The sequence below is a fragment of the Musca domestica genome, unplaced genomic scaffold (assembly GCF_030504385.1).
Source record: "Musca domestica strain aabys unplaced genomic scaffold, Musca_domestica.polishedcontigs.V.1.1 63, whole genome shotgun sequence".
Taxonomy (NCBI): Eukaryota; Metazoa; Arthropoda; class Insecta; order Diptera; family Muscidae; genus Musca; species Musca domestica.
Window position 1 is genome coordinate 2,884,985 of NW_026712370.1, and position 15,664 is coordinate 2,900,648.

Here is a 15,664-nt window from a genome sequence, read left to right on the forward strand (position 1 = left end):
TTTTTTCTCAACAAAAAATTCTGTCTATTTGAAACTGGGTTGCCATATTGATATTTTTTCGGATTCTTATAAAATGTTGAATTAAAAATCTGCTACAAAACAAACGTCATGTTGGATTTTTGTCATTCATTCTCAATTTTCTGTCTGTAGTACTGATACTTTTTTGTTGTCATTTTTATAACACTGTGCAACAAAATTCAAATTTTTCGATTAATACCAGCGAAGAGCGACCGTCGGCTGTTATGGCGTTCACCATGGCCGGCGCTTGAGTTCTGGTGACCAACCGAAGGTGCTAATTTCCATTTTGTTTGTTTATAAACTGCTTTCTCATCGGAGAAAAACAAATTCGGCAGTTCACCACTTTTAGCCAAGCGCAGAAAATTTTTAGCTATTTTGAGTGTAGTTTCTTTCCGATGCGGTGTAAGTTCTTGCACTTTTTGAAATTTCAAAGGCTTTATCCCGAGCTCATTTTTCAATATTTGCCGAATATTACTATATATTCAGCGCACGAGCTATTTTGTCGGCCACTGCGACGCGGGTTTTGATCTAGTCGTTTCTTTACTTTTCGAACCATTTCTGCTGATGTTACTGTTTTCTTCCGTCCACTTCCTTGAGGTCGGGCTACGCTACGAGTATTACGGTCACGAACGTTGGTACGAAACACAAAGATTTATTCACATTTAAATGCTGGAGTGCCTTAACGATGGCCGCTTGTGGTTTTCCAGCTGAATATAAAGAAATCACACTATCACGTTTGAATTCCATCACGAATAACTTTTTTTCTTGAAAATTCTCACCAAAATGCTTTTGTACGCTTGTAAACAATATAATGAGCTGTCACTGGAATAATTTTAACAGCTATCGGACGAGTGGCTTAGAAATGGCAGCAGTCTGAAATTGGTTGCAGTTTTTTGATCTTAAAGAGATATTTAGAGGTTAAAACCTGTACTTGGTTTGAATTTGTGCTAAAATCTCCAAAAAGGCATCATTTTAGAAGAGTTTTATGAAAGTCAAAAATATTCCTTATCAAATTTCACTATAGGTCACCAACGAAAAGAAATCTCTATTTTTATGGTATATCAATAAAATAATGGCATAATTATTCCCAAAGAGCAGCGAAAATATTCCCCAATTTTTTTGGATCAATTTTTCCTCGGACTTTTTTCGAGTTGGCGCCTGAATGTCACATACAGTTTCAGTTTAGACGCAAGGTGTCAAAAGAAAAAATATTCTGCACAAAATTTCATGATTAATTTCCAAATAGACTATCTTTCTAGGTTGAACAGGTTCTTCGGAAATTACATTTGAAATTTATGTATTACATGCGAAAATTACATATTTACGTTTTTATGCAAATTTAACAAGTTTTTTATTTTAAGCCAAAATCTCCCTTAATTCTTCATTTTTCGAGGAAAACATCAAAGTAAAAAGTGTTCTACACATAATTTTACTTTAATTTTCAGAATAAACAGTATATCTAGGTTCAATGGTTTTCAAGAAAATTACATTCGAAATGTATGGACTATAAGTGAAAATGGTGTGTTTGTATTTTTTACTGTAAATTTAAGCAGTTTCCAATACGAGACAAAATTTCCCCTAATTTTTCATTTTTTGGGGAAAGTTTTAAAGGAAGAATTATTCTACATCAAATTTCATTGAAAGTCTCTGAACAAAAAAAAATTTGTTAATTCAAAATTTACCATGAAAAAATATCATCAGTTTTTTTAATTAAAAAACTTTTGTTATTTCTTAAAGATTTTCTACTTTTTTCCCCAAATCGTTGGAAGTTCTCTTAAACTTTCACTGTACGATAGGCAGTCAGGGTTGGAGGAAATTTCATGTGGACCTAATAGAACTCATCAAAAACGCAAAAAAGTTTGGGGTTCTTAGTTGAAACCTAGTTAGATGCGATGAAAACTTTCAAAAAGCCGGTATACATGTCTTTTCATAATCTGTTGTATATCTCCATTAATTATTTGTTTTTTTTTTTGTTGCCCAGTGTTATTATCGAATTCCTTGTGGATTCAATATTGTATAACAATAAAAATAATGATGCGCGATGTATTATTATTATTTTGTCATTTGGACAATAATAATTCATGAAATAAAAAAATAAAAAATAGCAATAAAAGATGATAGCCACAAAAAAGCGAATTAAAATAATATTAACAATACACACGAGACTGGTCACACACACACACACACTCGCTCTCACACACCCTTGGCTAAAATTGTTGTCAAGTTTAAAACCAATCTGATCATCATCAGTTCACATTTAAATTGATAATATTTAAATGTTGGCATTAACGACGCTAGACAACCAAAGCGGTTGGCTCTGAGCCGGGTTTCGATGATACAATTTGTGTTTAGTTGTTGTTGTAGCTTAAACGGAAGAGCAACGTCGATATATGTGGCGCTAGATATCAACCGTGAATGCGTCGAAAAAATAATATTGAATAAAGTAATAAATTAAAAATAAAAATTTAAAAAAAAAATAAAATTGTAAAATTTATAAAATAAAAAAATAAATATTTTTAACGGTTTCGGTTTCAATACAATTCTTATGGACCAATATTTTTGTATCTATATATTTATTTTTTTGTTTTATTTAATTATAATATATATATTTTTCCCGAAATCTAGCAACATTCCCACAAATGTATTAAATGAAAAAAAATATATATTAAAAAAAAAAGAAATTGTGATAAAAAAGTTAACCAAATATTGGTACATCAAAGAAAACTCAAACATCTTGTAAAAACAAACATGTTGTGATATTAAATATTTAAAGGCCACAAATCAAGCGAAATTTTCATCTACAAAAAAAATACCTGCCTGCAGTGTTTACAAAACCCCATAAACGTCATTTGCCAAGCTTTTTGACATCCCAAAACAAGCGAGAAAAAAAAAAAAACAAGTGCAGACATCTAAACAAAAATCAAAAATAGAAAAAATCAAAATATACAAAATATAAAAAATTCAATAACATTACGCCCTCCCCAGAAGATCTCTATAAAATTATCCACAGCAAAAATTAAGAAAAAAAAAGCGAAGAAAAATAAATAAAAATTACAACAACATTACAACGTTAAGGCTAGCAACAACGTTTTTGTTCTCTTGCATCTGCCCAACTCCAACAACAACAACATCATCAAGGTGGCCAGCCAAATTCGAGCACCAGCCGTAATATCATCAGCACCGCCACCAACACCAACACCACAACCAGTATCAGCATCAGCATCATTTTGTAGCAGCTTTAACAACTGGCCCATAACAAATCAAAGGGTAAATTATTACAAAGAAATAATATTGCATTGTTGTTGTTGTAAAACGCCTACCTCCTTCTACCCACCACCACCACTACCATGCATTTCATCATGTTGTCATCATAAATGGATTTGAAAGAAAGAAAAAAATAAAATGGTTGTTTAATGTTGTAAAAACTTAATATATTAACCTTGGATGTTGTGTGCCATATTTAAGAACGCAAGAAAAATATCATACGGAAAATCATTTACCATACCATCTAACCCTCAATGGCTGGTTCCATATCCTTACTCCTTACAACAAGGCATCTCTAATCCAAAAAAAAAAAAAAAAAACCCATTGGATCATCCAACCATTCCACATCAACCACCAACTCCACAATCACCACTACTCCTTTCCTCTCCCCCCTCAAACATATTTGAACTCCCCGAACTTTTGGAACTCATCATCAGTGGAAAGCACCAAAAATACATTTTCTTTTGCTGGGGAACTCTATGATTTGCTGCTGCTGTTGCTATATATAAATATATAATAAACCAAAAAATCATAATTTATATATATTATTTTTATATGAAATATATACATCATCTTGTCGTTGTTGTTGTTGTCGCCTACTACACCACCACAAATATTATTACTACTACTATTACTTACACCACTACTACTACTACTACTAAAAAATAATCAACACCACCACCACCACCTTCAGCCACCTCGAAAACAAAAAATTAACCATTTTTTTCTAACGAAAAACAAGTCAAAGAAATCGTCCAGAATCTTTTTTTGGAAAAATAACAACACTTGTTCTTCATCATCTTCCAAAAAAAAACGAGCAACTTTTCCACTTCAAGCTCCCATCAACATTGTTTATAAACAAAACTAAGAAAAAAAAAATCAGCAATCCAAAAACTTAACAAATCGTATTTTTTTCTCTCTCTCATAGACCTTAACTAGAAATCTAAATTAATAAATTTCTTTTTTATCTTTCTTTTTTTATGGTTTCTTTGCCACAAAAAAAAACCGAAATACCAAAAACCTTAACAAATTATCTAACAAAAAACAAATGAATTGGCCCATTTGCAATAAAATTGAATTTGAAAAATGAATTGAAATGAAAAAATCCCCCATCCCCAAAAGATCCGGCAAATGTTGATAAACAATGTTTATAAACATCGAGCACAGCAAGAGAGCAGTAGAAGGAGAGAGAAATAAAAGAGATGCCTACAGATAATTCAAGGATATAACAAAACGTCCATTCAACCAACCAACCGACCAACAACCATCCAAGCAACTGTAAATGTGATAATTTTCCAATTTCCATTTCCCCCATAAAGAACAACAAAAACAAACAAAAGAGAAGAAAAAAAATCTCCAAAACCTACAAATTATTTGACAAGACTGAACAAAAGATAGCTGGAAAGCTCTTCCTGATTCACAAAACACAACGTCCACAAAAAAAAAAAAAAAACGAGAAAAAATGTCACAAATAAATGCCCTTAGCGAAAGTCTCATGACAAATGCCTTCGATTTAATTGGAGGCTCCACCATGGCCCAACAGTTTTTGGAGCATATGGATTTTTATGCCAACAATGGCACAACAACAACAACAACACATCACAATCATCATCAACACCCAGAACATCAAAATTCACAGACACCATCACCCAACTCCTCCACAACGACGACGACGGCGACGACGAATAGTGGTTATCGACAACAACAACAACAACTGCCAAATAATCTGGATTTTCATCAACAAACTATGGAAGGATTCTTCCCCACCACCAAACAAATGATGATGTTTGACAACCAACAACATCGGAATTCAAAGTCTGAAAACAATTCATCGGCCTCCTCATCGCCAAGTTCCTTAAATTCCAATCATTTGTATAATCATTTTTATAAACCACTACAGCAGCAGTATACAGAAGCAACAACAAACCAGCATCAGGGTGGACCAAGTTCCCCAGCAAACATGCCAAGGCTGTATGAGCTGTATGGGCAACAAAGCAATCCACAACAACATCAGGCCTCAATGCAACATTCCCTCTCCAACACGAGTAATCATCTCAATCACCACCACAACAACAACAACAACCACCACCAACTACAACAACAACAATCATTAGAAAATAATTTATATCAAACCTCTCAGCATTTATCCAATTTAAATATACAGATGGATTCGCAACAACAACAACAACAGCAACAAAACTTAGCACAAACAGCTGTGATTGGGCCAACATCGTCATCCACATCCGGCACTTCATCGGCAACATCAGTTGCAACCATGATGGGCTCCAGCAACAATACAACCTTGGTGTTGGGCAACCATAACTCCGCAACGAATAACAACAATGCCAACAACCATTTGAATCATAACAATAATAATAATAACAACAATAATAATAATGGCCCTAACATGGGCAATAATATGAGCGGATCATCGTCGAGTACGGCTACGTCGGTGTCCACCGTTACCACATTGGCAAATCCAATATCACCTCAGCAGCAGCAAGAGCAACAATCTCAGTCTCAACAGCATCAGCAATATCACCATCAGCAGCATCAACATCAGCAGCAGCATCATCAGCAACAACATCAACATGAAGGCGGCTCAACATCTCCCTATAAATCCTGTTTGTGTTTTGGTGAGTTTTAAACAAATAAATGTTGATAAGAAAGTAAGAGACAAGAAAGGAAGAGGAAATTCTTCTCAGTTTTATTGTCTGTCTTTGAAAATGTTGTTATCTCATCAACGCTTTTTCTCTCTTTCTCTCTCTACTCATCGGTCATCAACCAGCACCACCACCAACACCATCTCAACCACTTTAAGCAACATCAACATTACATAAAAAAATATAAAATAAAAATAATAATAAATAAATAAATAAATAAAATCATTCAACATCTCAACAATAAAATGCCACATCAAACAATGCCATCAAATATTAAAAAAAAAACATTAAAACAAATTATAAATAAAATTAACATCACCAACGTTAAATTAAGCGTGTAACTCGAAATTTTAAAAAAAAAAAATCATAAATCTTCCGTGAAATATCATAACATCAAACGTTTTATTAAGTTCTATATGTTTGTGGGAATGTTCGCTTATCAAGGTTTTCCAAAATTTTCTACCATCAGAAATTTCTTAAATTTTTATTTATTTTCATACGCCACTAATCATTTCATGCCATGTGACGTATGAGTAATTAAGAACATACGCACCATGGGTTCAATGGGATGGATGGGAAATAAATGCGTAATGGTAATTGGGGAGTTAATTGTAATAAATCTTAGTCTACAGGGTGAGGTAAAAAAACTGCAACAAACTCAAACGCCATAATTTTTACATTATCTTTTAATTTTATTAAAAGAAAGCAAAAAATGTCGGAAATAGCATCAAATTTTAGAATAAGTCTAGATTTGTTCGAATGGTCGCCTTTGGCAAGAATTATGGCCTTAAAACGGCCAAGGAAATCGTCACACGCTGCCCGAATGTTGCTCTGCGGTATTTTGGCTCATTCCCGGCGAAGCGCTTGCTTGATGTGCGATGGTGCTGAGTCCTGTTGGCATGTCCAAGGTCTGCGGCCAAAATGTTTGCGTGCCCAAGGCTTTTAACACCCTCCAGAATATTTTTGCGATAATATTCGGCATTTATTCTGATGCCACTGCCGCCATCGGCTGTTATGGCGGCCCAAACCGTCACCATGGCCGGCACTTGAATACCGCTAGCCAACCGAAGGTGCACATTTCAGCTGACCTCTTTGCGTAATAAAAACACAATCATTTTGTTTGTTTACAAACTGCTGGACAACGAATGTTTTCACATCGGAGAAGACCAAATTCGGCAGTTCACCACTTTCGGCCAAGCGTAGCTACTCTTTAACTCTTTTGAGTTCTGTTTTCTCTCTGTTGCGGTGTAAGTTCTTGTCCTCTTTGGTATTTCAATGGCTTTACCCCAAACTCATTTTTTAATATTTGCCGAATGGAATATCGCAATATGTTTAGCTCACGAGCCATTTTTCGGTCACTTCGACGCGGATTTCGATCAAGTCTACTTCCTTACTTTTCGAACCTTTTCTGCTGATGTTACTGTTTTCTTTCGTCCACTTCCGTGACGTCGGGCTAGGCTACCAGTATCAAGGTAAAGAGCGATGGTACGAGACACAAAAGCTTAATTCACATTTAAATGCTGGAGTGCTCTAACGATAGCTACTTGTGATGTTCCAGCCAAATATAAAGAAATCATTCTATCACGCTTGAATTCCATCACGAATAACTTATTTTCTGGTGAAAATTCTCACCAAAATGCTTTTGTACGCTAGTAAAAAATATAATTACCTGTCATTGGAATAATTTAACAGCTCTCGGACGAGTGGCTTAGAATTGACAGCCGTCTGAAGTTGGTTGCAGTTTTTTCACAGTCTGGTGTGAAGATGGAATATATTGGTTAACTCCTTCTTGTACCTTCCCTACGAAGAGGGGGTCAAGATTTTGAATATCCATGAAGCTCATAAAACATAACATCCGATTCCTTCTGGTACCTCCTCCACATAGGGTCAAAATTTTGATTAATATAAACTGGAGCGAACACAAAACATACCTCATACCTTATATTTTGCGTATGATTAACAACATAACATATACGTCACTGGGCAAATAGTTGAACCATTTTCTTTTCCTGGAAATTTTATAAATTATTTCCATGTTTGAAAATCCAAAACAATATTCGCAGAATTTAATGCGAATAATATTTTGGTGAAATTTTAAAATTCAGAAGAACAAAAAAAAATATATATATCTTGACGCTCATGCTTTAAGTCTGGTCCAATTGGTCTGGTCATTAGTCTTCCGATTGGTATTATTTTGTAGAATCAATGTTCTATCACATTTGCATTTTTAATTGTCCTATTAGCAATGCCATTTGTCATACGTCCCATATGCTGTGTATATTAATAATTTATGCATATTTTAATTAATTATTTTTAAACACCGAGCAATTTATTATTGCAGCAAGCAAAGGGAATTGGAAGATGTTGTTAATCATGATTCCCTATATTCTTAGGGGAAGCCAAATACATTATTTCGAAATCGGCCAAAATGTATATGCATTGTTATGGTTATGTATATAAAAATCTGTCCTTAAAATTGAAAGGTAGCTCTTTTCGCCTTAGTTTATTTGCATATTTAATTGTCGTATTAGCAATGTCATTTATCATACGTCACCTGTGCTGAATATTAGAATTATCTGTTGATAATCTTTTTATACCCTCCGCCATAGTATGGAGGGTATATTAAGTTTGTCATTCCGTTTTTAACAACTCGAAATATACATTTCAAACCCCACAAAGTCAGTTTGTCGGCATAAAACTCTATGTCGGTTTAGCGATGCCCGTCCGTTTGTTCATCTGTCCGTCTGTGGAAATCAATCTAGCTTCCGAACGAAATAAAGTAGGTTGATAAAATTTTACTCAAATGTATATTATGTCTGCAGGACTTTTGGTATTGAAAATGGGCCAGGTAGGTCCACGTTTAGGTATAGCCCCCATATAATGGTACCTCCCTATTTTCGGTATTTTGGTGATTTTAGCGACATTATTCACCGGAATTGTTTGAAATTTGGTATTTGAAGTTCGTAATAAATACTACAACCTAAGACAAAAAATTGTCTGTGCAGGTCCACGTTTTGGTATAGCTCCCATATAATGGTACCTCCCGATATTCGGTATTTTAATGATTTTAGCGGGATTTTTTCAAGTTTCCCATTTGAATTTTGTAATGGCTTATGACAAAATAAGCCTATGCAGGTCCACGTCGTCGTATAGACTTATAACGGTTATATTCGGTATTTTTAAGATTTTAATAAAATTTTTAACGGATATTGTGTTTTTTTTTTTTTTTTTGAAAATTGCCAAATTGTTTAAAAGTTCGAATCGAACTTACAGATTTTTACTTGTTTTAATTGATTATTTCCCAGAAAAGGGATTTTTTTGTAGTGGATTTTTTTTTTGAAAATTGCGAAAATTCGTTCCATATGGTGGATGGTATTCAAAGTTTGAACCGAATTTACAGTTTTTTGACATGTTTTTATGGATTTTCAAGAAAAAGGATTTTTTCTAGTGGAGGTTAAAACATCTAGTCGTAAATATATGTTTCTTATGTGTCTGTGGGTTCTATAATGTAATAATAGTTCTACTCCCATTAAATTTGACGTTCGGCCAAAAAAAAAAAAAAAAAAAAAAAAAATCGATCCAATGGAACAGTTGAATTTCAATTACTTATAAAATTTATTTTTTCTCCTTGGTCTTGGTCTCAAATAATGCAGTGAAACACCTAGTTCTTTTGATTTTTATGACTATGCGTCGTATGAGTACTGCCATCAATCATACGCACTATTGTCCTTATAATCTGTCTAATATTTTTTGGCATTCGTTTCATTTCTTTTTTGTAATTTTACACACATAAATATTTCAATTTTATCTTAGTAGCATCTTTTTTCGTACAAAAATGTTGTCGAATTAATTTGTGGCAATATGCAGCAGATGATGTGCCTGTACCTCATCTGACACATCCTCTGAAAAAAATAACATCCTTATCGTCTCCATAGTAAATATCATACTTACAGTTTGCTATTTGCTTTCACCAACACTTCCACTTCTACCAAGTGCAAATACACACCCACCTATCGGACCATCCTCCATCCATACCTCCATCTAACCACCCCTTCATTTCGCCTTGAAAATAATGGGGCTAACAGCGATTATGTTAAATGCGAACAGCAACAACAAACCGGTTAAGTAAATCATTTTGCAAACAAAAACACAGCAACAACAGAAAAAATCTCATAGGTCACAATGAAAACCCTTAGAAAAACTTACCTTCATTTTGCACAAAAGACAGTGTTAACCCAAATACCTTATTCTATGTGTGGCAGTATGGCAAAATGTTAACCCCAGCTATACATGGTAAAAAAAAAACAACAACAACAACAAGTGAAACAAAAAAGGAAAACATGATAGCATATTACTATGCTGATTTACTCACATACATACATACATACATAATGTACCATGTGTTGGTATTTGTATATGATTTTATTCCGCAAACAACATAACATTATGTGCGTTATAAGCAAAATGTGTGTGTGTTTTTCATACTTCTGGTCGTTTTTCTTATTCTTTGACCCACTTTAACAAAAAAAAAAAAAAAAAATGAAAAACTATTTCCCTTTCCATAACCGTTTTTCATTGGTTATTATTGTTGCTACTGCGTTTTGCAATAGTGGCAATAGAAAGGTGTAAGGATTTTCCTTAACGTTTCTATTCTTCTCTTCTCTGCAAACTAGAACTGGGCTAGATACATACATAGACGCTCGTGTGCTTTGTAAATACATATACCTATGTAGAACACATAGAGTAACATAGTGGGCGAGCGTAAGCGAGGTTTGGAGAGAAATTTAAATTTTTTTACGCCACCGTGGCGTTAGTAATCATTCACCGTCATTTCAAAATGCCAATGAGCCATGACAGGCAGACTGACAGTCTGCTCGATAGGTATCAATAGCAAAAAATTCCAACACTTCATGGATGACACAATAATTGACCGCAGGTATTTTGCTCTATATTTGAAGGTCTGTTATTTCATGGGATCAGATAAAATAAATGTAAACTTATTTTAAATATTATTTTTAGTATAATTTGTTAATGTTTAAAAAAAATGCTTCCGCAGGGCCTTCTAAGGATTGTACCCTAAAAAATCGCTCCCATAAAAAACTGTCTCCAAAAGGATTTCCAAAGAGGAAAAAAGCCTGCCACAGATTAATTGTCTACTAAGAAAAGATGTCCTCATAAATTACTGATCTTAAAGGCCTTATAAAAAGCTTCTATACAAAAATTACCTTCTTAGTGACTTTTATTCTACTGATAAATGAGAGAAAAAAGATCGTCCGAAGGCCTTCCCAGGATTGAACCCTAAAATAATGGCTCCCATAAAAAAGTATCTCAAAAGGAGGAAAAAAGCCTGCCACAGATTGATTGTCTTCTAAGGAAAGGATCTTAAAGGATCAATATACATTGTAGACCTCATAAAGGTCTTCTGTACAAAAATTACCTTCTTAGTAACTTTTATTCTATTGATAAATGAGAGAATAAAGGGCGTCCGAAGGCTTTCCCCTGATGGAACCCTTAAGAAGGGCTTTCGTTAAAAATAGTCTCTCCGCAGAGCTTACATAGAGGGAAAAAGCAGCTAATAATTGATTGTCTTCTAAGGAAAGAGTTCCTTAAAAAAGGTTTCATTTCAAATGATTAATAAAAAAAATTAATAATAGTAGACTATAGATTCTCAAGATTCTCTATACGAAAATTATCTACTAAATGCCTTTTATGGTTAAAAGCATGCTCAGTGACTCCTATGGATAAAGAAAGGGAAGATTTTGTGACAACTTTCTATGAAAATATTTTCTCCTATCGGATGCCTAGGCTTCTTTTTTAGGGGATTGTTGAAATTCCTTTATGGTTAGAGAACCTCCTAGAGAAACTCCTTGAGATTTTATATTTTTAAAAGACCTTTAAAAGGTTTGTTCTAGATGGAAGACGTTTCATTTACTCCAGGTTTTATATGAATCTAAGACTTCTTAAAACCATTCTATAGGACCTCCTCAGGATATGCTATGAATAAAAAACCTCGTGGGGACATTTATGGATAGGGGGCCTATATTCTTCCATGGATAGAATACTACCTAAGATCATCGAGAAATAAAGGAGCTCCTAAAGGGATATAAAACCCAGATTAAAGACTTCTTTGTATAGAAAATCTCCTAAAAGTCTTCTACGGATCGAGGGCTCCAAAAGACCTCCCGTGGATAGAAGTTATTTTACATTTATTTTACATATAGAAAAAACTTCAAAAAGTAACTGCGTGACCTAAAGGTCTTCTACTGAAACCCAATTTTCGAAAGGTCTTCAGTAGAAAAAGTCCTCGCTAAGGCTACCATAGAAAGAAATTCTGGGAGGGCCTGCATATTCCATGAAGTCCATGTAAAAATGTTTTCCAAAATTTTCTTGTTATTTTTTCTTTTCTAAAAACAATTTTCAATGAAAAAAACTCTTGGCAAGACTGAGAAATGCCTTCAAATGAAATCAGAACTTTCAAAAGGATTCTATTCCTGAAATTTTTTGTTGCTACAAGATCTTCTTCTTTTTCCCTGAAAAGATTTTCTATAAAAAATCTCCGCCAAATCTGCCATAGAAAGAAAAAAAGAAGACAGAAAAAACTCCCAAAAGTTACTCCTTGGCTAAAATATGTCCTAAAGGTTTTCTACTGAAAACCAAGTTTCGAAAGGTATTCCGCAGAAAAAGTCCTCGCTAAAGCAATGAAATTTTGGGAGGGGTCTGCAAATTCAATAAGTTCTTGTAAAAATGTTTACCAACATTTTCTGGTTTCTTCTTCTTTTCTAAAAACAATTTTCAACGAAGAAAAAAACTCTTGGCAAGACTGCCATAGAAAGAAGATCAGAGAAATGCCTTCAAAATTAAATCAGAACTTTCAAAAGGATTCTATTGCCTGAAATTTTCTGTTGCTACAAGATCTTCTAAATGTCGGCGATTTTCAAAAGATCTTTATGAAAAAATCACCGCCAAGGCTGCCATAGAAAGAAGATCCTGAAAGACTTTCAAATTAAATAAGCCCTCATAAAAAACGACTATTTTCAAAAGGTTTTCTAAAAAATCTTTGCAAGAAAGAAGAGCTGGGAAAGGTCTATAAGTAATATAAGACTTTACAATTTTCTTCGATTTACAAAAGTTTTCGGTGGCTACAAGACTTCTTAAAGGTTTTCTATGGAAAGACGATTTTTAGAGATCTTCTACAGAAAAAAAAATCATCGTAATGCTGCCATAGAAGGAACGATTGAAAAAGCCTTCAAAATATATAAGACCTTCCGAACGTCTTTAAGTCACAAAAAATTGTCCAAGGTTTTCTATGGAAAAGACTTTTCAAAAGTTTTCTAAAAATGTTGGCCTCTCAGAAGACTGTCATAGAAAGATTTCAAATGAAATCACAACTTCTGAAGTTCTTCTATACAAAGGATTTCTGTAAAAAAATAGCTTTTAAAATTTTGCTAAGAATACAGTCCTTAGAATACTTTTCTAAATTCAGTTGATATGATTTTTTAGGAAAGGTTTTTTTTATAGAAAGAAGACCTTTAAAAAATGTTCTCAAGAAAAAACCCTGTGAAGTTTTTTTATTGGGCTAACTTTTTTTGATAAAATCTAATATGACCTGTAAACATCTTCTTCAAAAAATCTGAGATTTTTGAGCTGCAGTACCTTTTAGATGACAAAATTAAAAAAAAAAAAAATGAACATAACGCCCTTTTAACACGTTTCTCGTCCAGGATTTCCAGGTAAAAAAAATTCAAATTTTATATCAGGATGACGCTGTAAAAAAATCCCACAAAATATAAATTTTTTGGGAGGTGCTTGTCCCTTTAATCAAAATTTAAAAAATTTTAAAAAATTTTGGTCTGGAAGCCCTTTAAAAAAATCTAAAAATTATTGGTCAGGAGGTCCTTATAAAAGGGTCAGTGAATGATCTCACCATAAAGGAATCTTCTCAAAAAAAAAAAAAAAAAAAAAAAAAACACATCATTGTATTGAAGTTCGCCTTTGTACGTAGCACTGTGGAAAAAAGTGCTATAAGTAGGTATTCCATAGAAACAAGACTTTTTCAAGGTCTTTTATATAGAGAAGGCCATTAATTTTCTTATCATAAAAAATTTTTCTACAAAGGTCTCCGATTTATTACTGCAGGTCGTATGGAAAGCAAAGACCTGTTACAGGCCTTCTCTAGGTTATTTCAAAATTTATTAAAATAAAATTATAATTTTTGTTGTGGTTTATTTATTTATTTTTGAAAAAAATTTCTCAGTCTTCCCTATCTTTGGCACAAACAAATAAATCTTTTATTTTTTTTGTTAGCCATCATTATTGACTTATTGTTTACACGGTACACACCCACACCTCCATCCATATCAATAGTGACGTTACAAACAAACATTTGTTAGTTTTTAATTTTGGGAAATTGTGAAATCTTAATACACATTTTGCACCCACACAAAACACAACCGATAGCTACATACATACACACATCGATATGTATATCTATCGTGAAATGAATAAGTTTTTAGATTTTGTGACGCCTGACTTTGAACTAAATGGAAATTCCGTTCAACATAGATTTTTAAAACAACAAATCATAATCACTGGCTAATGGCTAACAAATCATTTTGACAGATGTGTTTTTTATCTCTGTCTCTCTCTTTTTTTAGACAAAAAATTCAATAAATTTAAAATTTGTATGAAAAACTTGAGTCTTTAGAAAATAACACACAAACATCTATTGATGGACCATTCTTTATGATTTGAAATTAAAAATCCAAAAATTTGAATACTTTCCATTGATTTATGGCATTCTGCTTCCTCATATCTTAGATGTTCTTAAACTTTCCCAAGTTAATCTTTTTTTTGCAACAACTACAATAAATTTTCAGTTTACTCGGTTTAGAACCTCCCATCTCAAATCTCAACCACACCAAAATCATTACCCATCAATTTCCAAGGCATTAACTTTGGCTTAAGCAAGTTTTTCTTTTTTTTTGTTCTTTAAAGTTGTTGTTGTATTTTTTCCATTGACGATATGGAAAATTGCCCATACTTAGGAAAAAAAGGTCCATATTGTTGGAACTACTTAAAAGTTGCAAAACTTTCTTAGAATGAAAATGAAAAAATACAGAAAAAAAGGAAATTTGAATATTTTTCCAATGGTTTTCTAAGGGGATCCTTCTTATTGTTATTGTCGGAACGAAAGAGGAAAGTTTCTATTTTTTTGTTGCGTTTCATGGTAAACAAAAAGGAAATTTAAGGAAAATAAAATAAAAAAAAGATTATCTGGGTCGACAATAAAGTAAATGTATGTATAGATATATACTATATACTGACATATGTTGAAGGACGGAATGTAAAGAGGTAAAGAAAAAGCATGGAAAGAATAAGAGGCATTCGTCACAGGCATCAGCATCAGATGTGGCTTGGAAAAAGGATTAAATTTTTATTGAAATTAGGTTGAAGGTAACAGCCCTCAGCTTACCGACCATTTAAAAATCCATAATTTTACTCCAGGAAATCGCTGAAAATATGTTAAATAAAAATCCGAAAATTTTGGAGAGGTTTAAATAAACCGAGGTTAGATTTTTGGTCAGGAAGATCTTGAATGGCAAAACATAGAGGCTGCCGTTTTAGTCTGTAAATCCCTAAAAATATATTTTTAATTATTTTAATATTTATTTTGGTACCCTCCACCATAGTATAAAGGGTATATTAAGGATGTCATTCCG

At 33.2% G+C, this 15,664-nt stretch overlaps 1 protein-coding gene across 13 annotated transcripts in view; it reads left to right on the forward strand.

Moving 5' to 3' along the window:
- The window catches only part of LOC101893877 (RNA-binding protein Pasilla), a 131,662-nt gene that overhangs the window by 85,938 nt on the left and 30,060 nt on the right, over positions 1-15,664 (forward strand). For 5 of the 13 annotated variants that reach the window (XM_059129574.1, XM_059129576.1, XM_059129577.1 and 2 more), the window contains 2 exons: positions 2,644-3,285; positions 4,405-5,918. The exons of 4 other annotated variants lie outside the window; for them this stretch is intronic. In XM_059129574.1, the coding sequence (XP_058985557.1) occupies positions 4,745-5,918 (1,174 nt within the window). In that variant the 5' untranslated portion in view covers positions 2,644-3,285; positions 4,405-4,744. The remainder of the gene's footprint in view (positions 1-2,643; positions 3,286-4,404; positions 5,919-15,664) is intronic. 4 more of the 13 variants (XM_059129582.1, XM_059129581.1, XM_059129587.1 and 1 more) reach the window with 4 other exon arrangements.